We start from the raw sequence: 25,183 nt of genomic DNA on the forward strand, positions 1-25,183 counted from the left end.
GTAGGCAGGGAAAGAAGACTGTAGGGAGGTAGGAAAATAGTTAATAATGTGACGGAAAGGAATGAGTCAGGTTAGGGAAGGAGAAGCAGGTATCTGTGACTATAATAAAACACTATGAATTACCCACACGAAAAGTAATATGAACGTGCATAAGATTTACACGCACACACACACACACACACACACACACACACACACACACACACACACACACACACACACCATTGTACGTTGTATGTTGTATAAGTTAAATAACTGACAATACCAGAGCACCCAGGAGGCTGAAAGTTGGGGTACAGGGGTAACTCAGCATGGGGAATAACATAGACATGGTGGCGTAGGCATCCAAGGTCGTTTTGAGGCCACTACAGTACTGGCCTCAAGGCCACAATGGGCAGAACTGCCCTTATGGGGCCGAATTATTCGTTAGTCACTAAGGCCTTTTTTCTAATTTGTATTTAGATCTTTGTATTTCCCTTTTTTTTTCTGACGCAATAGGTTGAGCAAGTGTGTCCGTGTTAAAGCTGTGGCAACGATTCCAGCTGTCAACCTTTTCTGGTGAGAGCACCGTGGCATCAAAGAGAGAGAGAGAGAGAGAGAGAGAGAAGGTGGGGGGGCGGGGAGCCTCCAGCCGGTGGTGGTGGTGGAATATTAACCTCAGCGCACTGAGGTACGGGCAAACATGAGCCCGTTAAGTGGGATGCCTTGCTTGCATCATCATAAAATTAGCGAGGAGGAGGGTAGTTGGACACCACCCGGAGCAGCGTGGAGAGTGGCACTCTTGATAATATCTCTGGGGCATCAGTGATGTCCACCCCTGTACATATAAAGTCGGTACCCAGTCGCGAGCGGAAGGCATGTGTGACTGGGCATCTCAAGATATAATGTAAGAGTGGCTCTTCCTCCACTTCGTGACAGTGCTCACATGGGTCTGGTCGGGTATGAGCAATTTGATTGTAGGACAGGTATCCTAAACGGAGGCGGCGCAGATGCACGAGAACATTATTGGGGACGGCAGACAGAGATGGCAGTGGCTCATATCTCGTGGCTACCGCGTACCAGGTAGCCGATCGGGAGGCTTCCGTGACACAGAGACGATGGTCATCTCGAGCCCACTGCCACACTGTTGCCTTAGCTGTATTAAGTGTTCTGCGTCGACCTTCCCTAAGAACAAAAGTGATCTCTGGGAGGGAGCACGCAGAATGCGCCGCCTGATCTGCACGCTCATTACCCGCCAGACCAACGTGCCCTGGCACCCAGTGGAGGATTACCTTATTTCCACGGCTCGCTATGCGAGCTGCATATTTGTGAATGGAGGACAACAAAAACTGATTGTCCTCCAGGGAGCGTGAACAGATGGTCTGGATCGCTGAGAGTGAGTCAGAATGAATCACCACGCTGTCATATTTCTGTCTGTAGGCATGCCGCCTCCAGCCGTTTTCCACCAATATTAGGACATGCAGCTGGATGTGCCAAAAAACGTTGCAAGCAAAAATTAATTAAACTCTATTCACTTTAACGGGGGCTGTTGGAGGGATAAAGTGTTTCAACATTTGTTGAACACTTGACCGCCGCCAGGCGTCAACGGGTGTGACGTCACCGCGGCTGCCAAAGGCTGCGCCGCTAAGGTCGATATTCTTATGGCTAATGGTGCCCGCAGCGCTTAAAAACTACCCGCCCGCCTCAGGCTCAGACATCCAACTTCAGAACTTCATATCTATTCTAATTTAGTTTATATATATATATATATATATATATATATATATATATATATATATATATATATATATGCACAATTTATAAGATACTTATCGCATCGACTAAAGGCTGAAGCGATGGAAGTCTGACTTTGCCAGGTTAAAGTAAACGCAATAGATACGTGTTTCAGGAATAAATGCGAGCGTAATGGAATGTATGAATTATTAGTAGCAAGCTCAGTGAGTGAAATTCTAAGAAAATGCATAGAGAAAACGCATTAGGTGTTTCGAGGATCAACAGAATCAGTTTGGCTAATGAAGGAGGGTGAGAAATTGGAACATACGCAGGTGAACGAAGGAATGGAGAGGTCAGTGAGAAAGAAAGGTGTAAACAGAAGAAAAGAGAGGAGGGGAGGGCATGGAAGAGAAAGAAAAGTTGATAAGAGAAACAGGAGAAATATGAGACAGAGAGATGCAGACGAATTATTGTGGGATGCAGGTATAAGAACAAGAGTAGGTGCAGTGTACTTACGGAACGACTGGGCACGAAGGAGAGGAGAAGGATAAAGTTAAAGAGATAAATAAAGGCAAAAGGAATTATATAATGAATTGGAAACTGGAAAATGGCAAGGGGAAGAGGGATACGCAGCGTGAAGATAACGGAATGGAGTAAGACAGGCAGGAAAGGAAGAGACTATGTAAGAAGAGACAAGGACTGTGGTAGGGAAGAAAAGCAAGGCAAGGAAAGCAAAACGGGGAGGTTGACAGATCCTAGTGATGTCAGGAGAATGTAATTTGGAAAGAGACAGAGAGACAATGAGGCAGATGCAAGAAGAAATTGTCACATGGAGAAAGAAAGAGTGGAAACTTGGGATGGAGGAGGACCAAGAGAATGAAGAGAGCCTGGGAGGAAGGCGGGGGTGGGAGGGGTGATAGGGAATCTGCAAACAGGAGAAGAAAGAAAGGAGGAAGGAAAGAGAAGTAATAGGAAGGCAGGGTGTCAGGGGAAAGAAGCAAGTAGGGGAGGAGGGAAACAGGAAATAAAGGGAAGAGATATGGGGAACGAGGGAAGGGTAGATTGGCAGGAATGAAAGAAGGAAACACGGACGGGGGCTTAGTTCGGGATGATGAGGATGGCGGAAAGTTAAGAAAAAGAGCAAACGACAGGACAGAAAGTGCAAGGGGAAAATAAAAAAGCGGGAATGAAAATTACAGAATAGGAGAAAAGGAGACAGGGGGAGGACAGGTAGAAAAAAAGGAGGCTAATTGGGAGACAGAGAAGGGGATTGGGACAAATAAGAGGAAATAGACAGATGAAGGACAAGGAAGTAGTAATATGGAAGGCTGGAGACGGAAGAGAAGAAAGCAGAAGGAAGGGTGCGAGTATGTAAGACAGGGAAAGGGAAGGAGGGAGCGTGAGGAACAAAACTGTCAGAGGGAGGAGACATGCTAGCAGGGAGGGGAGGAAAGGAAGCAAAGAAAGACAAAGAAAGAAGGATGGGAAGGGGATTAAGGGATATGAAACAGGAAGAAGAGAAATGAAGGTAGGGAGGGAGGGTGGAAGAGTTATATAGAAGGGAGGAAAGAGGAAACTAATGCTGGGCTAGGGAAAAGGAGGATGAGCTGTGAGTATAAAATCGCGCACTGGTTGGGATTGGAAAGTAATACCACAAATAACTAACTGGGCGGATCAGGGAGACGTTTATGCTGCTGTCTAATAGGATAATGATTATAGGTAGAATTTTGTGGTGGCGGCAGGAGTGAAGTGGCTGCTCTTTGATAATCGTTTTTTAAATTGTGGTAGTATGTGGTTGGTGGGAGATTGTGCTGCGACTTGTAACTGATTCTCGTTTCTAATAGTTTCAGGATTTCAATTTTTGCGGCGTAAGTAGGCGTTACTAATGAGTTTTGGACTCAGTCCAAATAAGCATCGGTTCGCACCTCTGTAAACACAAAGTATGGTTACGTCAGTCACTGCCCTGTGTGTGTGTGTGTGTGTGTGTGTGTGTGTGTGTGTGTGTGTGGTGTGTGTGTGTGTGTGTGTGTGTGTGTGTAGGTTTGTTCTTTCCCCCTTTTTTTTGCAGTCTAAATCTTTATGATCTCTATATTTCGTCTCCCGTGTTATTTTTTATTTCCACTCGGCTCCCTCGACGGTATCAGGTAGGGGAAGAATTAGTAGTATGAAATCAGACCTCTGACTGAAGTACTCCAATAAACCGAAACAATTTAGGGGACAGGTGCAGAACCGTAGCAACAGACATTAATGGGGGCTGCGTAAAAATCGCTGAAGGATTTACTGAGACAGCAAAGGTCCCGAAACATAATCACTCAGTTCAACACAGATATGATGAGAGAGTTTGTATAATCAAAAGCAGGACACGTGTTAGTGATCGGAGTAGTCTTGTTATCTTCATCTTTCATATTTCACGTAAATACGCTCAAATCGAGGTTAGATTCCCTTCCAAGTGACGCAAACTGAGTATAAAACATGACACGGCAGGTGGTGGTCTGCGCCATTTGTGGAGCACCTTATCTCGTTTTTTTTCATTTATTTGTTTGCTTGTACCAGATAATGGTGCCACTCCCCAATAGAACTGTCCCTAACACCTTAAGGATAATTTTGGGCGGAACAAACCACGGTTGTGACCTTATTCAAAATGGAGATCCACGTCGGGTTAAATAATGAAAACAATAAAAGGTTCAACTGACTGTTTTATTGGGTGAGCGTAGATAAGCCAGACCAATTTTACACTGCAACACTGGCATCCACCTCACATCACAGCCAAGGAGTTTACGTGGACGATTTCCTCAGTCACTCTGGGTATGAAACTGGGGAACTACAGGTTTCCCTATAGAGAGTAAAATTGTGTGACATTAGCCAGAGATATGTCAGTCATTTACGTACTGGGATTTTGGAATCGGAAGTGGTGATAGTAGCGGAGAGAGAGAGAGAGAGAGAGAGAGAGAGAGAGAGAGAGATCATTGGCACCATCACTTCATCATTACCATCATCACCATCATTATTGTATTTCCTACTGTTACATGGGAAGAAAAAGATCCACATTAAAAAAAAAAAAAATACATCCACTTTCTTATAATTCAGGCATCCTATAAGAAAGTTTTGTGCTGCTCGTGTTCATTTTAATTACTGAAATTTTAACGTCTTCTCTGTTTGAAGACGATTTTCTTCAACATTGAAGAATTAAATATAACATTCTTTAATTCTTTTGCTTCTTGGACGTTCTCCTAAACCAAATAGAGAGAGAAAAAACTTCTAATAACAAGATCATATTTTGTCTTGGTCACAGTTTCTTTCTGCGTCTTTTTCTTCCTGCAGTCATATAATTTATTTAGCTTATGAGACTCCTCTGGAAGTTCAAGGTGTAGTGAAGGCTGTGTCCAACATCCACAGTTCAAGAAGTCGTTCCACGGCAGAATAAATTCGCCAGGTAATGGCAAGAATAAATTATCATTGACGTCTTCGAGGCGAAGTGGTGAAACTGTCATCGTATCGAAGGTTGATGCAAAATTTTTTGTGCTTCAGGCACGACATAGAAGTTTTTAATTAACCAGGATTAAATAAGCAGCAAGTTGAAATCAGTAAGCAACTCCCGGGCTTGTAAACAGGAAACTTTTAGGAAGCTAATTAACTCAGACTTGTGAAAGTGATCTGAGAGCTTCACTGAGATCAAGCCGTAAGGGAAAGTGAATTCGATGCAAGAAGGGAGTAAGGGTGAAGAGATAAAGATAGGAAAGAAGTGAGACTGATGTACAGGGCTTGATCCAGCACTTTGGAAAAATGGGGAGCATGATTCCTAGCGCGATTACCAGAAGTTTCAATTCATAATGATGCATTATCAAATTATTCATTATTTTATTTCTAAATGCCATTGTCATTAAAATGATTCTATGACGACATTAATGTAAGATATTTATTGCATATATTTTGGTAAACAGCACTGTTCCTATACTATACGTAATAATTGTTTCCCTGCAAAAGTGAGGAGGGGATGGAACCCCTCAGATGCTCCCTTCCCCTAAATCCGTACCTGATAAAATCGCACAACGTTACAATGTGAGAAAGGGATAGAGGGGAGAAGAAAGGAATAGAATACGATTAAGAATGAAGAAAAAGAAATTTATAAGGTGAGAAAGGGAGGACAGATGGCCTAAGAAAGAAAATTAAAATTGGAGAGAAGAACGGCAGATGTATAAAGTGAGAAGCGGATGGAGAGGTGAGGAAAGGAAACTTAAGATGAGAGAGAGAGAGAGAGAGAGAGAGAGAGGGGGGGGGGGTATAAAGAAGGGGAGAGACTGCAGATCGGAAGGGAGAGAGGGAAGTATATAACGTAACAAAGGGGGAAAAAGGGGAAAACTTCATGGATACAGAAAATGCGTGGAGGGAATATAAAAGTATTAAAGGAAAGTAAAAGTGAAGGATGAGGGGGAGAAAGAAAAGAGAAATGGAAAGAAAGTGGGAGGAGGGAAGGCAGAGGAGGAGAAAGGCAGGAAAAAAGGAGAGAAACAGTGTGGAAAATTAGAAAGGAGAGAGGGAAATATGAGAAATCGGAGGAATTTGAGAAGGGAAGATAGAAATGAGGAATGATAAAAAGAAAGAAATAAGATATGAATGTACGAGGGCATGCTTTGGTATGAAAACCAAGGGAAGAAAGAAAAAAAAAGTTAGAAGGCGAGAGAAAAATGTGAAAGGACGGAAGAAAGAAAAGAAGGAAAGGATATGGGGTGGAAGGGAAAAAAATACTAGTGGAATTAAAGTGAAAGTCAGGCCAAAAGAGAAGAAAGGACGCAGAAAAAAGCGAGGAAGAAAAAAAAAAGGCAAGAAATAAAGTGAATAAAAGACAAGGAAAGAGTGACCCTAGGATGAAGGCATGAAATAATAAAATAAGGGGGGAGAGAAGGAAGACACGATTCTAGGACAGAGTGAGTGTGGAAAAGATTGAAGGAACGGGAGAAAGTGGAGAAAGCTAAGGGGAGAGAAGAAAAGGTAAAGGAATTAGTGAGGGAGACACTCACAAGCGTCAGAGAAAGGTTTCATACCAGAATGACATGAATAAAACCTTTATCTCCTTCCCTTCCCCTCTATCCTCACAACCAACACCATAAACCATTTGTCTCTACCTTGCCTTAAATCTTACGCTTCCACCATTCAGGATTCTCTCTCTCCTTCCGTGTATTTTCATTCCTGAGTGATTCATTTACTAGTTTTGGACTACAGGGAAGTTGAAAATACCTACTATGATAGCTTTCATATCATCAGCATCAATCGCGTTTAATACTGAAAAAAAAAAGTGCGAAAATAGCTATTACATAATACCAAATGCTTGCTGAACAATGTTATTCTTTGGTTTAACAACAAATGTGGAAAATAATAGTTAGTTTCTTAAACACTGTGCAGAGATGGACTATCTATCTATCTATTGCCAGACGCCTCAATCCCGTTTGGGGTGGCCACAAACAAATCGCCTCCAAGTCGCCCTGTCCCCCGCCATCTCACTGCCCTGCTCCCAACTCACACACCCCTCTCTCATATACCTCTTCACCCCATCCCTTCGATATCTAACCTTCCTTACCCGAGGTGAAACGAGAGTATAATATTATTCAGCAAGTACTTAAAATGTCAAAGCTATTTTCACACACACGACATTTTTCTATTCTGAAAGCGATTTCCACTAATACAAAGAATATTATCATTTTCAATATATCAGGTAAATTTTAGCTAAAAACTCACAAGTGACCAATTCCTCATGTCTGAAAATCTCAGTGCCCCACGGATGAAATATATTTGTGCTGTTCAGTACTGCACATCGAAAAAGAAGTTGAGAGAGAGAGAGAGAGAGAGAGAGAGAGAGAGAGAGAGAGAGAGAGATGGGAAAAGAAACATAGCCGATACGATAGAGGATAAGTCATGAGAAGAACTGAGGAATATGAAATGCCGGTAAGAAGTAAGTCAGATGACAGGAAGGATAGAAGGAAAATGATCGACTGATGTAAGTGACAGCAAAGAAGGGAGAGATGTTTTGGCAGAAGCCATAAAATGTTGAAGAAAAGGAAACATCAAAGTAAAAGAAGCAAGGGGTATGAGAAGGATGGCAAGGAAAAAGGGACACAGTAAACCAAAGTACTGCGGGCAAATGAAAAGAAGGAAGATGGATACTTCTGAAGAAATATATATAAAGAAAAAAAAAACATAAAAAAAAAGACAGAGAAAAGAAGGAAGAATTTTGAGGTGAAAGGGGGAAAAACTGAAAAAAAGAGTAAGGCAAAACACTGTTTGTAGGAAGAGGGAAAGGAGGGACTATACAATTAGGAAGAAAGAATAAAAAAGAAGAAGGGGAAAATGCAAGTGATGAGAAAGGACGGGAGTGTGGAAAAATAAAGAAAATGAGGTAACAATAGAGAGAAGAAAGAAGAGAAGAAAGCTGATGGAAGTCGGTAAGAGGTAGTATGTGGAGGAAAGGAAATTGGGAGTTTAAGGGATTACGAGTTCATAAAATTCAGAGAGAGGTAGCAACAAGGGCGGGAAAAGTGAAACGGAGGAGGGAGAAAAGAGAAAGTGAGAAATGGATAGGAGAGGGAGAGAAAGGAAAACTTTTATAGGAATGATTTTATCAGGATTGGGGCAGCCCTAGCGAACTCTGGAAAGAAAATACGATGATCACATCACGAGACAGAGAGAGAGAAAGAGAGAGAGAGCAGTTAAACTATGTGGTATTCTGTAACGTTCACATTTTCCCACCACATTTCCTCACCAAAATTGTTACCTACCCGTATATTTATCATTTAGCAACTTTAACTGCAGGCCATTCATCTGCACATACCTGTCATGGAAATTGTTTCCTACTGTCAGCTAGGCATAAGCCACGACAGACGGAGGAATTTTACTGTCATTCTAAACTGTTTAAAAAATCTGTGTGCTTACTTTTTTCAGCAGAAGGTATTTTTTTTTTTTACTAAATCGTTATTAATATGCCATCGCAACAAATAATCCTACAATGCCAAATTAATTTTTCAGTTCATTTCCAAAGGCATTTATATTTTCGAAATGAACAAGTAGGTGTGAGGAGAAAAAGATAGCCGGGGTAGAGATGGAGACATAGTAGCCACTGGAGGGATGTGTAGGAAGAGTAATGAGAGTGAAGCTTAGTAGCTGTGCTGGACTCTACGGGCTGGGTGTGTTGAGGTGAGCGGAAAGCTGGGTGTGGGTGCGGGGCCTGCTGACTGTGCTGAGGTGAAGTGAGAGGGCGGGTTGGTCAAGAGGAACCTGACTGCGACACTGTGCTGACGTTTGTTGGTTTGTTGTCATCAATTGTATCGTACTTAGTGACTTGTCTGCGCTTCGGTATACGTACAATGATATTCGTGTTTATTGTGGGTTTCTTGGTAGCATCGTAGAACGACCATGCCAACCGTGCTCATGCATGTAATTGAACTTTAACCGTTAAAGAAGTTAACTGTGTGCGACTGCGATGAGGGCTCTGATGCGGCTAAATGAATGAAAAGTTGTTTCTGACTACTAATGCTGCCGGTAAATAAGCTGAGTGCAACAGGGAAGAAAGGTTGCTGGTTCCTTGAAAGCAGTGATAAGAAACAGGGAAGTGAACAGCGAAGTGAGCATGGAAGTGAAAATGCTACTACATGACAGTAGTGTGATACCATCTCTAACGTATGGAAGTGAAGCTTGAACCTTTTTGGAGGGATAGAAGTCAAGAGTGAGAGCAGTGGAAATGGGTTATTTGAGAGGAGTATGTGGAGTCACATGGAGAGACAGACTGACAATTGAAGAAGTGAAGGAGAGTTGTAGTGTGGATGTGGATGTGATAGGAAGCGTTAGGAGAAACACACTGAGGTGATTTGGCCATGTGGAGAGGATGGAGGGTAAGAGACTGACGAAGAGAGTGTATGTGAGTGAGGTGGAGCGGGGAGAGGGAGGGGGAGGCCAAGGATGAGATGGAGAGATTGAGTGGAGAGGTATATGAGAGAGGGGGGGAGGTGAGCTGGGAGCAGGGCAATGAAATGGCGGGGGACAGGGCGACATGGAGGCGATTTGTTTGTGGCCACCCTTTACGGGATTTAGGCTTCTGGCAATAGATACATAGACTGAGTTAGACGTGGGTGTTATTGCGATGATACTTATTCACTGAATGAGACTATCTGTGAAAGTTTGGTGTCTAAGCAAGTTTAATAGTCTGTGAGATCTCACTGAAGACGGCAAGTTTCTCTCTCTCTCTCTCTCTCTCTCTCTCTCTCTCTGTCGATATACAGATAGACAGATACAGAGACAGATAGACAAATAGATAGATACAGAGATAGATATAACAGCAAATATATCACTAGCTATTATGTAATGTGTTATGATATTTTAGTGTCCCTACAGAGAGAGAGAGAGAGAGAGAGAGAGAGAGAGAGAGAAACCAGGTATGTTAATAGGTAGATAGATGGATAGATAGATAAACTGATATAAAGACTGATTAACTGATAGATAGATAGACTAGACAATGAAACCTGACGTGATGACAGCTTTTGTCTCCTCACTGTCTAAACTATGGGTCACTTTTTTCTCGGTTTAGTATAGCTTTAAATCTTAAGTTGAGCTGTGTTAGGAGATTAATAAAAAGTCTTGCTGAATCCTTTCTGTCTCGTTTTGTTGCTCTTAGAATTAGATGACAAGATCTTCATTTTGCACTAACCACGTCCTACTCCAACCAGCCTTGCTGCTTGACTGAGTCCATCTCCTCTCACACATGTATATGGTTAGACGTTAGCAACACAAGACAAACCAGAGATAGAATGTACAACCTAAGTGCAGACTTACACGCTGTGTGGTAGCAAAACGATGAACTGATCAGCTCACACTTACGACGTCAGTCACACGCATAATGCACATATATCATAATTATTCTGTATGGCAAGCAGTAAATATGTATGAAATACTCTCTAATACCCTATCATTACAAAATGCTCAGCCATACACCAGAGTTATCCCACCCACGACCGATAGGGATTCTTCATAGCTAAGTATAATACTTTAATGTTTGCGAAAAAAAAAAAAAAATCAGATGCGATAACAACAATGAAGTGGTTGTAAAGTACCTCAGTGCACACTTACGGTAATACAAAACAGCGTACAGAAACCCTTTGTAACTACATCTTTCTTGGTTAATTCAATCTTCCAACAGACGATTTCTGTTAGCTTGAAGGAAATTTCTCAGAGGGCAGGTGTTACGACACACAACTGTACTTAGCAACAATTTAATTCCTCGTTTGTTAATGCGTTTACCGTTAATTCATCCAGGTACCGGTACCTATCACTGACTAGATTTTACTTCCCCTTCAGATAAGATTATGTAGCATATGATTCCCTTTCACCTTTTCCTGTGAAATTTCTAATACAGCTTTTCGCTGCTGCATGGTAGTTTTTCTCATTATTTCCTGCAGGTCTCGGCATGAGAGTTTGGTGGGAGGGGTTAGGGGAACGTTCCTGCTTTGCTATCTATATCTTTCTCACACAAATACGCTTGTTATTAGGCTACCAAGCCTATAACAGACAGACTCGAGGACATCAAAAAAAAATATATATTTTTTTCTCTTAAGTGTCCTTGCATATAATTTCAAAGTAGCTTTTGTCAAGTAAAACAAAATGCTTCATGACAGTGACAATGGACGGAGGATTTAGCTCTCAAACACAATGACTTTTTACATTAATTTGACTGCCTCCAGCATGACTGTATTCGACACTGATACATCTCGAAGTGAATGGCTGTCAAGTTGTCTCCTGCAGAAACAATCTCTCTCTCTCTCTCTCTCTCTCTCTCTCTCTCTCTCTCTCTCTCTCTCTCTCTCTCTCCATACATATCTATCTGTCTATCTGGTAACTTTGTGTACTTGGACGATATCAAAATTGCAACACACATAATAGATGAACATTTACAGATTTTAGACCATCTCCTACACAAGTTAGGCAATGCTTGTTTGAAAATCAAGTTGTCTAAATGCAAATTTTGTTTTAAGGAAATATAATTCTTAGGCCACAGACTTGATGCGGAAGGCATAAACACCTCAGACTAGAAAATACAAGCAGTAAGGGATTTCCCTGAACCCACAAATGTGGTTGAAGTAAGACAATTTTGGGGCTAGCAGGATATTACAGATCATTCATACAACAATTCTCTCACATTGCAGAACCCTTTATTCCACTTACTGAAAAAACAAGTTGTATTTCAGTGGGGAGGAGGAACACAAACTACTATTTAATGAATTAGAAGATAAACTTACATGTGCACCTTGCTTGACCTATCCTAATTTCAAAAAAACATTTATAATTTGCACATATGCATCTCTTAAAGGATTAGGGGCCGTATTGATGCAAGAAGGTAAGCGTGGAAAAAATCAACTAATTCCATTCCCTAGCAGACAAATAAAAGGTGCAGAAAAATTAAATAATAATTTTCTACAGGTGTGGAAATCGCTACACATGCCCACATACACGATCCAACCAGTCATGTACAGGGGAAATTGTAGAGACATGGCAGAAGGGGTTAGGACACGATAGGAGAGAGAAGAGGCATGGTGGAAAAGGCAGGAGTAGAAGGCACGGAGTTAGCTAACATAAACCGCTCTCACCTTAGTACTGCTCTTGTCAAGATAACTTCCTCTTGAGAATAAAACTGCAGTCAAACCTCAGACTTATCTTTATCTTTCTCCTGCCATCCACGACAAAACCAACTTGAAAATTCTCTCCTCTTACAACCACTACACTCTAACATTTTTGGAAACGCCTCGGCGACGGCTATATACGATCTCTCTCTCTCTCTCTCTCTCTCTCTCTCTCTCTCTCTCTCTCTCTCTCTCTCTCTCTCTCTCACTTTTTTCCTACATAATTCCTACCTTTCATCTCGTCTTTCTTTTTCATTCCATGTTAGGAAATTAGTTAGGAAGGCCAGTCCTGCAGAGTTCTGGCCTGCATACACAGAGTTAATTAATTATTTTGTTCTACCTATTAAATTTAAGGACCCAGAGCCTCACATTTCTCCCCGCATTTCAGTTACCTTCTTATATAATTCTGTCACTTGGTGTTCTTGTATTCTTTCTTTTTTCTTCAGTATATCACGACACTGCATCAGCTGAAAGAAATTATGCTCACAAAATAAAGTAATATTATTGTGAAGATGCAACAAATTCTTACCTGTGTGTCCAAGCTGACCCTGAAATATATCATCACGGCAAGTATCCTATATTTCCCTACTGTATGTAGGTACTGTTTCGTCCTCTTGTCTATTTTTTTCAGTACGACTTTCTTGTTCCACTATTTCATATGATTTTGATTTCTCAAACTGACATGCGATTCTCCTCTCATCATTGGATGTTATCTCTTTTTCCTGCTTGTTCCTTTATATAAACTTTTTTTTTATGAATTGTGAAACATATTTAGTTTTGAAAATGCCTCCAATGACGTCCGTATTTTTTTCTTCTTACTGTGAGGTAACTATATTTATCTTAGGGAAGGTTTTGCAAACTGGATGGGTTAGACGTACTTTAACCTCCTCACTGTGAGATTTTTTGCTGAGTATAATATAGTGGTCAGGTGGTCGTAGGAAGAAGACACAAAAAGATGTCACTTATTAAACTGTATGGAATGAGTGATAATTTTGTATTTGATGAACATCTCGAACAGAAGATTACAAGAATCTAGAAAATTTCTCGTCATCACAAAGTATTTGAGTACAAAATATAATAAGTGTATATAAGCATCTCCATCACTTTTCAACTGCAGTTGCCACTACAGACATCTTCCACGAGACTGCATAACGGAAGAGACGCAAAGGAGAAGAGTAGCAGGGAGAGGGAGAGACGAGAGAGAAAAGGAGGAGGAGGAGGAGGAAAAACGAGCAAGAGGGACAGCAACAAGAGGAGGAGGAGGAGATGAGGAACAGGAAAAATAAAAAGAAAAAAAAGAGAGTATGCGGAAAATGATGATGATGATGATGATGATGATGATGATGATGAAGACGACGACGACGACGATGTTGATGATGATGATGATGACCTAGTAGGGACTAAAAGGTAAAGATTTTTGCAGGGACCAAACTGTAATGTTCGTGAAGGATAAACACTAGGAATATTATCAACAAGGAGCACTCTGAGACTGTAAACCCAGAGTCAGCCATTTGGGCCCTTTGTTGAGTATTTGACTCTTCATTATCATACTGAATTTAGGCTGATGGTTCAGATAAAAGAATTTTCTCTTTCTTCCATGACCCTTCAGCTTTCTACCAACTTGGATGCAGGTAAGATAAAAACTGCTTTAGTTGACCATGCCATGCTACCTTACATTTAACTATCCCTTGTGATCTTTAACTGACTGTTCTAGAAATTGAATCCTTGTTTCCCTGCCTTAACTTAAGTCATATTATTAAACTTGGTCTTAATCAGAAAAAAAGAAAAGCTCTTTTGTTAACCTTGCCATGTGACCTTTAAGCTTGTATTTCATAAACGATCAACACACTGGGTGAATGTAATGATTCCGTGAAGTTTAGTTCAACTCAGAAAAAACGATTTTATTTTTTTTTTTTCACACAGACATATACGGATGTAAGTATATAATGCCCTGTGATCTTGACCTTTAACTGCTCTCAGACATTACACCTTCCTGTTCTTGTCTTATCTTCAACACTTTCTCCAGGTTTGGTCTAAATCGGAATATAAAACTATTCAAGTTGACTTTGTCACCTAACCTTGACGTTTCGCCTATTGTCCTCAAAAAGTCAGTACTATGGTTAATCCTCAGCTGTTCCACTAACTTTGGCTGGATTCAAATGGAAATTGTTTTAGGTATCCTGATGACACCCAGACACAAGGATAGAAATGTGACCATCAACGGTGAGCTTCACCTTCGACTGACTGTTGTTAAAATAGAATCTATTCCTACTTGCCTTGCTCTTAGCTGGCCCCCGTGGATCAGTGTAAACTGAATAAAAACTATTTAGGTTGACCTTACCAGGCCGAGATTTGACCTAGCTCTGCGAACTTGACCTTTGATCGATTGGTCATTCTCTTGGCTGACCCTCCGCAAAATATAGATAAAATCAGGTAAAAACTGAGTTGTTTTGTTGACACCCACACATACACAGACAAACAGAAACAAAAAAACATGCATAGAACAAAACATAACACGTTTCTTGCTTTGCTAGCGCGGATGGCAAATGGCCCATTAAACAGCTCTATTTCTCCGAGCAGAATCGTGGGCACAGACTTATTTTTAATGCCCCCGACCATCGGCATAGGCTTAACAGTCAGCTTCTTAATCCCCGGCAGTCCCTCACACGTCCACATGTCACCACATCGGCGCTAACACCCATGTCCTTATTGAATCCATGCTAAGACTGTTCCATAGACAGATGAGTTGGCATTAGCGGAGGTGTTTTACGACAAATTGGTGGGTCTTATTAGATCAGTAAAGACCGTTTTACCGAAATTAAAAATATTAAACCATTCATTGGCGAAGGTGGAAATCAAACTCCGATCAGTTAAGACAGCAGGCCACCTCTCTAATTACCCGACTACCACCTCTACAGTTGTTGCTGTCTACTGTTTTTTTTTTTTATTACGTTTTGGGAAGAAAGAGATTCCATAGTTAGGTATGCTTTATTATCTTAAAAACCAGTAAACTTTCTTTGGGGATGGTGTGAATCATACCAATTTATAGATTGTGCACATCACAAAAAATGGTGAAAGCACGGGGTGAGATCAGGACGTTGGATATGGGGGAGGGGCTTGGATGTTTAGGCCTTGTCTCCAGTATCTCCCAGTGGGCTAGTGTTAAGCTGTGGCTGTCCCATTCCTCAGCATTTTTTTTTATTAATCCTGTTTCTTCCAGACCCCAGAAGGGTGACTGTGGCTGGGAGTTTCTGTCTTTTCTGATTCATGCTTCCAGAACGGTCACCTCACTTAGGGTCTCTTCGTATGAACATGGAAATCTGAGTTGGGATGGCAGTGACAATAGTAAAACACATTTGCTCATGAAGTACAGTCTACATTACAGTACACTGAGGCTATTTATTTTCTTCATGTTGTATGCAGAGTCTCTGTATCAGAAGTGTGCGAAAATTTCTTGCTATTAGATATAGAGAATATTTGGATCAGTGAAGAAAATATAAAAAACACTTAAATGAGAGTTAGTTTGCCGTTTGGGCAGGTCTGCGCGGACGTTTACTTTGGTGTTCACTTCAAACACACACAGACAAAAATGTTGGATACAGGAATACACTAGACCTCAAGACAAACAGAAAAATAAGACCGAAGCAGAGGGGAATATGGATTAGACCAAAACACGAGGATAAGTGCAACGTAGAATAAAGAAATGGGGAGAAAAGTTAATAACCTGTTATGAGAAAAGGTTGTAAGGAAACCAAGGTGAGGCTGAAGGTACTCGGTGATCTGTGAGTCCATCTTAGTCTTACTAATCCACTCACTGACCTTCTTGCTGTTCTTCAGCACTTCTCACGGCTCTGAGTTGCGATTTTTTTTCTATTACTAATATGTTTTCGGAGAGGATTCTCGTGATCGGATTTGCTCAAGACCGAAGGCTTCAGTCTACAAGATGTAAATGAGAGAGAGAGAGAGAGAGTACGGACCTAAAAAAAGCCTGTATACCTTCTTTTAATATATTGTTCTGTTTGTTATTAGCACAGGCTCATGTAGTGCGTTGGTGTAGTAAATTTTCAGTCTTTATTTTTTTCTCGTTTCTCATTTTATATTTTACTTTATTATTGCATTGTTCCTTCTCATTGTCATCTTTCTTTTACCGCCATTGTTTCTGTCTCACTATTACTACATTGTTCTTTATAATTTCTCACTGTTTTCATTATTATATAACCATTATCACTCACTTTTGCTTTATTCCTCTCTTTCATTGTATGCTACACTCATTTTTGATATTCGCTCACTACACGCCTCTCCCCTCATTGTGAACCAGTATAAATGCATCCTTACAACAGTAGAGCATCCATAGCCACACTCTCCCATTTTCACATGTGCTGACCAAACGTTGATGGCATATACTGTAGGTGGCATAGTGGAAAAAGTCTTATGTCTAAGAAGGTAATGCTTTAGCAAGTCACGGTTACAATGCAGGAAGTATCCAGAGTTATACTATTATGTATACACTGCCAGGAATGTACTTAGAGTAGTATCCTATGGCTCAAATGATCTGAACTAGAGTAATCTAGCCTCGGGTTTTACGAAATTCGTAGTAGGCTTCTGCACTGTATGTACATTAACCCGTCCCATGCCAATGACATACATGTACGTCAGCCTCTATATGCATGGACAGTGCCATTGGTGTACATGTACAGTCAGGGAAAGTTCCGCATTATCCACTGTTCGGAGCATTGGTGGTTGATGAATAGTCACGATGCAGCAGGAAGATCCCACTTGTCTGGTAACTGTGAGTGGGAGGGAGGGTGGCCGGGGGTGGGAGGGTTTGGAGAGATGCTCATCGTCGCAGTATCAATTTACGTTTACTGTAAAACGTATGCTTCTATACCTTCATTTTGTAATGATCAATAAGAATGATAGTTACAGAGACTGATCTAATAATTAGGACTTCCCATATCATTCTGTCTAAAGGAAACGAAAACCTGTTAACCTCTCATACAGATTTTTTTTTTTTATTATTACACACTACCCTAAACTCTAGGTTCGAGATGAATAATTACCAGAATAACACTGGAAATGTTTGCAGGAGGATGTTTACGTTGGGATGACAGAGGATAAACAAATAAACAGTTAAGAAGTTATATAGATAGATAGATAGATAATATAGTGGTTTTGCTTTCGAGTCAACACAAAATATAAATATATGTTATATCGTTACGGATATCTCCTGGGGAAACTTCTCATGTTAAAGTCGAGAGGGAATGAAAGTATTCAGACCTCTGTCCGAACCCAGCAAACTTCCATACCTTTGCTGACAACATTAACTCGACAAACATCTACAAAATTTTTCTCATATTATCATCTGTCCTTACTAAAGTAACTCAAACACACAGTCCAAGTCATTCATTGCAGACCTACACATGATTCCCAACCTATCAAAAACCCTCCTCTGACCCAAATCCCCCGCCTCCCCCTACTTCACACTCAGTTACTAGACACAAGAGGTCTGGATGCCGCTTCGCGTTCACCCGTCTCATACCAGTGCTTCAGGAGGTGGGTAATGCAGAACTTTCCCTGACTGTACATCAGCAATTTGATATATTTGCAAAAATTCGAAATTTCTAATTAGGTGCCAAAAAATCGGCTGGGATATTCCCGCGCCCCTATAGGCCTCTCCAGGCCTTCCTATATCATATATATACCCGACAAGAGAGTTATTGGCTCCAATAACATAGTTACCGATGAAGAAAACGAAAATCTCCTACCTCAACTCAATGGCTGTGGGAGGTGGCCGATAAAGTCTATGGGCGTTACTCCGAAGTTTTCAGCGGCATGGTCCGGGAGAATCGACCTCATATAAATCGACCTAAATGGCTTCTGTGGGTACTGTATGGTTGTTCCCCATGTTTTCTCAGCATTTCTAACCTATCTAAGAAAAAAAAAGTAGAAAATTGGCTGGTACCAAGGCTCCGTGAGGATCCAAAGTCTGCTGGCACTCGGTGGGTTAACTTGGCTCCTTTTTTAATTTGTTTGCTGCTTATTTTGCGTTGATCACTGGCAGGAAAATTATGACTCTACATTCTTTTAACAAAACTTTGTGACTCCAACGTACTCTAGTGTTAATCTGTTGTTCCAACTTGGAGTTCCAGATGGAAAAATGGCAAATTGGGTTAAGTTGTTTAAAATGGGTTTAGTAACTGTTACAGACTGTTTTGTTACCTCGACAACTACAGCCCTCATCACCATTACTTCTATAAACCACCATCCATCAGCCACTTTTACCGACACCTATCCCTACCTACCCCTTCCCACACCACCCACCAACCGTCACCCCTGCGAACCTTAATTAAACACATTTTTAATTAAACACATTTTGTAGCACGAGGAAGACATTGTAAATCGGCTGAGGTTATGGTCATGTGGCTAGAGAAGTCGCATGCTGTCTGACGGGACGTGAGTTGTATCTCAGAATGCGGTAGAGAAAGGTGTGATTATTTTAACCGCAATCAGCTGATTTTATGCAAAAATCACCGAAAGGCCTTAGAAACACCATCGCTAATTTTACTGCACTAGTCCTGAAAGAGACGTCCCTAGCATGTACTAAATATAAAGAGTGGGTGCTATGGTAACACATGAAAGTGTATAGATTTGTAAGCATCAGAGAATGCACTATTAGTCCTATGCCTAAAGTCTGGTTAGGATTATATGTATCATCATGCACTAGGACTTTCTTATTTTTGAGGAGAGGGGATGAAAGTAAGTGTGTGTGTGTGTGTGTGTGTGTGTGTGTGTGTGTGTGTGTGTGTGTGTGTGTGGAATTTGAGAGCATGAGAAGTCCAGCCTAAAATTGCTAGTATTTTGATAACTGAGGCTGTATTGAAGGGAGTAAAGAATAATGCAGATGAGGAATAAAACACAGGATACAGTACGTCTGTGTGCGTACGTGTGGAGGGGGACACAAGATAAAAGGTCAGACTGGTAGAAAGCAGGAAGTTGAGTGGAATGCACGAGAGATGCTGCTATGTCAACAGGTGAATTAAAACTGCAGCAGTGGTGAATGGCAAATTGAAGACAAAACTTTGCTTTCTTTGTTTTGTTTATACGTATGGCTTATCTGTGTGTGAATCTTCTTTGTAAATGCTTTTCGTGTCTTGCAGGAACTTTCATTTTCTTTTTATTTTCAAGTAGCATATACTGGCAAAAAATTACTGTGTTAAATAAAAATTATTTCCGGTTGAACAGAACATAGTACATTAAGTAAATAATTCATTGGCAATGAACGTGTAGTTCCCATAGCCAAAAGACGCCTTTATAATTTCATAACCAGTCCAGTGGATTAGGAGGGTATCATTTTTGGCACCTCGTCCTATACTGTTGAGCACGATTCAGTGTGTGTGTGTGTGTGTGTATGTGCTTTAACTCCTCCTGTGTTATATGTTATATGATGGGTTTGACTGAAACTTCCCAAGTGACGTCGTCTGGTTGCTCAGAAGGTCTTCCACCGTATACAATTTTCCAACCATGATTTTAGGGGGAGCAGCCCCCTCAACAAATTAAGAAATAAAAAAAAAGAAAGAAGGGCAGATATGGCTTTGATATCTTAGTACAAGCTTTACAGTGGACTTGCATCCGTAACACATTATCTGGGGAGCATGACTTCCCCAGTGATTCATGAAGGGGTCATTCCCCCTCACAGAAAAAAAAAATAAAAACTTGGAGAAAGTGTGCACATGTATTTCATGGAGATCGGTTTACATATCGCAGGATTGGGTATCCATCTTCCATGTTATCTTTGAATGCAAAGGAAGCGCTTTTCATCTACTTTATCACTTGGTAATATACATATTTTTTTCAAACAGAGAAAATTAGATACATCTTTCATTAATCTGTACAGTAAAAAAGACGTATCCTAACATCTTTGGAACGATTCATGGATCATTAGATGTCTCTTTACATACCTTTTAAAAAATCATAATTTATGTTTTTTTTTTCTTCCACCTTCTCCCATTTCTATATGGAGACGATCTGTTTCTTCTTGTTCTTTTTCTTCCATCTTCTTACACTTCCATATGGAGTCAGTGTGACTGACCAGTCTTCACCAAATGGGTCTGATCTGCTGCTTTGGTCGGGTTTTATGGCCAGATGCCTTTACTTTATGCCAACTCTCCCCATTTATACGGACTTGGGACCGGCACCTAGTTGGACTGTTTTACCCCCTCAGTGGCTGGGGGGAGTGATTTAACCCGCCTCATGCAGGCTATTTTTAGTCCTATGGGTCACCCCACTGCCGGCCATTTATCGACTTTTTTTTTTTGGCTAAAATGATAGATTTTGATGTGGAAACAACGAATTTCGCCATTAAAATGCTCACCGAGGCTCGGAAATGAGTTTTATTGAGTCCTGCATATTCATTTAAAGGTAAAGCCACTCTCTCACGCTCACCACGGACGTGAGAGAAAGCCGTTTTCTATGTAAGGTATACTCAGGAATTTATGCTGGTAAGGTATAGCAATATTCAGTACACTTTTCTGATTACTTAATACTCCAGCATCTATCACAATTTGCATGTCTTTCTCACTGTGAATGCATTATGTTACACTTACTTGAACATAGGTACAACCTGACTTCATTACGTACAGTCCTGGCACTTACAAGAAGGTATTTACAATTTGACTTCACTACATAGTCCTTACACTTATAAGAAAATATTTACAACTTGCACTTACATGAAAATATTTACAAAATGCCTTCACTACATAGAGCACTGGGTGAGGCACACAGGCAGAGTGAGGCAGAGTGCACATGAGGGGGGGAAGTGAGTGAGTGTATGGCCTTGACAGCCTGGGGGATGGTAAAGGAAGTTACCTTACATGCCTGCCAGTTTTTACCCGCGAATCTTGAATAATGCAGTCACAGTGAAGTTTTTTGTTTTAGACCATTTTAAAACGGCACTGGCACTGGTCCCGGCATTATGTCAGACCGTTTTAAAATGGCACTGGCACGCGGTGGGTTAAGTCCAACTGCCGCTAATGGGCCCTTTTAGTTTGGCCCAAGAAAATCTTTAGCCTGGAAAGGGAATAATCTTCCTGGATCTGAGCCATATATAACACCCCAATTGATAGGTAAGTTGTATAGGAATGCATCAACAAATCACATCAGCATATGAGTGATCCATATTGGAGAAAAATCATAACTTATACTATGGTCCTTTCACCGCAAGAAGTCCGTTCAGGGTGGGGCCCACCTGGTGAATCACCTCTAGCGATGCTGCCAAATCAACCGTGGTACATGCCTCTCTCTCTCTCTTATTTCCCATCTATGTGCTATTTGAAATTGTTTTTTATATTCTGTATATAGTAAAGGAAGCCATATAGTACATTGAGTATCACTTTTTAGAATTATAACAACGATTTAAATGAATTCTATGACACGTGGCAGTGCTTTTTTCCCATGTTGCCACGCCGTAGAGTTGCCTATTTGACCACCAATTATCGGATTATCACCTACCCCCATCCCACCTGTTTCTCTCTCTCTCTCTCTCTCTCTCTCTCTCGTCAATATAACAGAAAGTTCTGATGACGAAGAAAATTATGATTAAAGATCAGAGAGAGGATTAGGCCTACAGGGGAAACCTCTTAAAAATAAAACGTGCCTAGACTTTTACCTCATAAGTGGTGTGGAAAAAAAATTGGAAATAAATAATATATTTACAATATATATATATATATATATATATATATATATATATATATATAGAGAGAGAGAGAGAGAGAGAGAGAGACAGGTGTGATGGGGGTAGGTAGGGAGACAGAGTGAATCCGATAATTGGTGGTCAAATTGGCAATGTCGCACTCGGAGGAATTCCAAATTCTGCCACACCCTGAACGGACTTCTTGCTGTGAAAGGACCAAAGTTAATGATTTAACTACCTAACACACAAACAATGGATGTAACATGCGATTCATGGTTTAGTAACCCACCTTCCCCTGTTGCGCCCTTCATTATGAGAGTGATATTGTAAAATGAAGAAAGTCGCCTTTTGACCGCTGCGATTCATTGCAAAAACGTCACCAATTAAGGCCCTGATGGAGACCACACAAGAGACTCAACTCCGCATCGTGTTATGGGTGGCCTTGAGAAAAGTACTCGTGTCCCTACCCAGAAGTGATCCCCCTTCCATTACACTATAAGATTAACTATTCATCTCATCTATCTTTTTCCTCCATCTTATTTATGGTTTATCTCTTGCTCTAATTCTTCCACATAGCTGTCTGTATGTAAAACCAGTAAAGTCCTCTTTGCGAGCACGTGGCAAGTGAGCTAGAACCATGTTATCACAATTTTCCTCTGATGTATGGAGACAGGATTGCTTTATTTCTCCAGTTTGAGTCAAGAATTTTGGTTATGTCATTTCCATAGTAACACTGATGAGGTTTGAATATTCAACGGAGCAATCAACTTATTCACAAAAGAAACTCACACATGTTGTTTTCAGCTTTGCTTCCACATAATAGAAGCTTCGCATCATACAAACTACGTGGAATATTCGCAATGGCCGAGTAGATTCAACAAACTGCGGCAAATTGTTGGCAATGAATCGCAGAATGAAAGTAAGAGAGAGGGCATTTCCCCTGGATGATATATCCCTGGATGAATTTCGGCTACAAATTAAATTTAGGTTCGTTCATTGACTGTTATGGAGCACATATTATGAAGCGATGAAAACCAAAGTCCTTCATATAGCTCAGGGTTTGTTTGAGCAACTCAGATTCCAATGGTACGTGAGTGGTGGTGTAAAGCAAGGCTCCGTGTTTGTGACCATTTGTAATAATATGTAGTATGTAAGTATTGCATTTAAGTGTATTGTAAGTGTGATCTAAGTAGGGTGCCATTGATTGCTTACTAAGGTCTGGCCTGATTCAAATTCTGCTGAACCCTGAGTTTAAGACTGCACCAGCCCTAGCCGGCTCTTCCTCCCACAGTTAGCAACAGCCTGGGGAGGAGTAAGGGTGGTGATCACACAGCTGTGTGGAGATTATAAGGTGATGTTTAATATATTATCAGAAAACTACTCGAGGACTTTGAATTCACCTACGACTGATGTAAGGGGGATTTAACATTTGGTGGCATCAGTCCATATATTTGGAAGATGTTAACTGACCCAAATTTACAGGAGAGGACAGTACAGTTTCCATTTATTACTTCCTCAGAGAGGTCGAAAATGACATTCGTAATTGGCAAATCACAACTGAACCCTTAAAAGTTTCTTATCTAATGGGTCGACTACATCAAGGCAGGTCAATAATAGGAGCCGCTATTAGTGTGGGGCACTTTGAAGACTGCCAAACATTTAACACATGCCACCAGCAATTAATCTCATCGCAAAGTTAAGCAACTAGTCATTCCAACAGACTTAATTCCTGTTGCTCTTCATTTAATCCACGACACCCCTCATGCATCACACCCTGGCAAAGACAGAAGCTTACAGCAAGCACATCTGTCATATTACTGGCCTACTATGCGAAAGGATATAGAAGCTCACTGCGATGCATGTTTATCATGTGCCCATTATAAGGGAACAACCTGTCAACCTGCTCCTATATTCCAGTACCCAGTACTGTCAAAGCTTTGGGAAACTGTCTCTCTTGATCTTCTGAAGCTGTCTCTTAGAATATCTGGCTTCGTCTATCTATCAGTGGTAGTCGATCATTTCTCTAGATTCGTTATATTAGCCCCATTGCATGACAAATCTGCTAACGCAGTGGCACATGCCTTTATTAATTCAGTAATTTGCCCTTTCACAACACCAGAAGTAATTTCAACTGATATCGGGTCAGTGCTGGAAGAAATTTGTCTTCCATACTGAATTAAGAAATGCAACATAGTGGCCGATCATCCAGCCTTGAATGGCCTAGGAGAACACCAGAATAGGAAGATACTGGAGAGTCTGCACCACATAGTAGGAGATCAGACTTCCACTTTGGGACGAGTGGATTCCGCAGGTAGCTGCTTCAATTAATTCATCCATCAATAAGTCAATTGGTGAAACACCATTCTTTGTCATCTATGGCTTTGACAAAAGGCTACCTTATTCATTGTTGCAATCCAAACCTGATCAGATCTACAACTACGATGACTATATGTGAGTCCACTAGTCCAACTTCCAGAAAATTCATAAATACGTTCAGGATAATCTGGCCCTTACAAATGAAGAAATGGTACATAACCAACATGCCACTGCCTCAGGTGTTGCCATCCAGGTAGGTGACTTAGTTTTGCCATAGATCATGACCGAGATTCAAAACTAGATAGAAAATTCTTGCGTCCCTTCCGTGTAATATCTTGTAAGGGTAATAAATTCGAAATAAAAGTTCCACACAAGGCAGAGACAACATGGGTGCATGCACATAATCTCAAACGTGCATCGAAGCACGTAGTCTTGGAGGAACCACTGGGAGAGGCCACATCTTCACCTCAACAAGGAGATGCATCTTCTTCAAGTCTTTCTTCTATCACTCCTACTCCACCTTCCCCTACTACTGATAACTATCATGCCAAATTGCTTTCTGCCACTAAGTCTCTTGCATAGCGCTCTCATCTCACACTCTCATCATCCTCTGCATTAGCATCACTTCTAACATCAACTCATTTTATAGGAAAGATGGTGTGGGTCTACGTGCTGGCAGTGCTGACTCTGGTTGGGTCTGGATCAGGTGACGACGATGGTGTCATACGGCCCGGGGCCTTGGTTGGAGCAGGAGGCGAGGTAATGATGGTCAAGGATGTAGTCTCCTTGCGCTACCCCCTAGAGC

At 41.0% G+C, this 25,183-nt stretch overlaps 1 protein-coding gene across 1 annotated transcript; it reads right to left on the minus strand.

Moving 5' to 3' along the window:
* Positions 1-725: 725 nt before the first annotated feature.
* Positions 726-24,467, minus strand: LOC145394756 (uncharacterized). The gene is made up of 2 exons (XM_080268536.1): positions 24,459-24,467; positions 726-1,463 (listed from the first exon to the last, which is right to left on the minus strand). Exons 1-2 carry the CDS (start codon positions 24,465-24,467, stop codon positions 726-728), a joined length of 747 nt encoding a protein of 248 aa, XP_080124662.1.
* Positions 24,468-25,183: the final 716 nt, after the last annotated feature.

The sequence above is a fragment of the Coenobita brevimanus genome, chromosome 28, assembly GCF_032717465.1.
Source record: "Coenobita brevimanus isolate Jiangsu-jjx chromosome 28, ASM3271746v2, whole genome shotgun sequence".
NCBI lineage: Eukaryota > Metazoa > Arthropoda > Malacostraca > Decapoda > Coenobitidae > Coenobita > Coenobita brevimanus.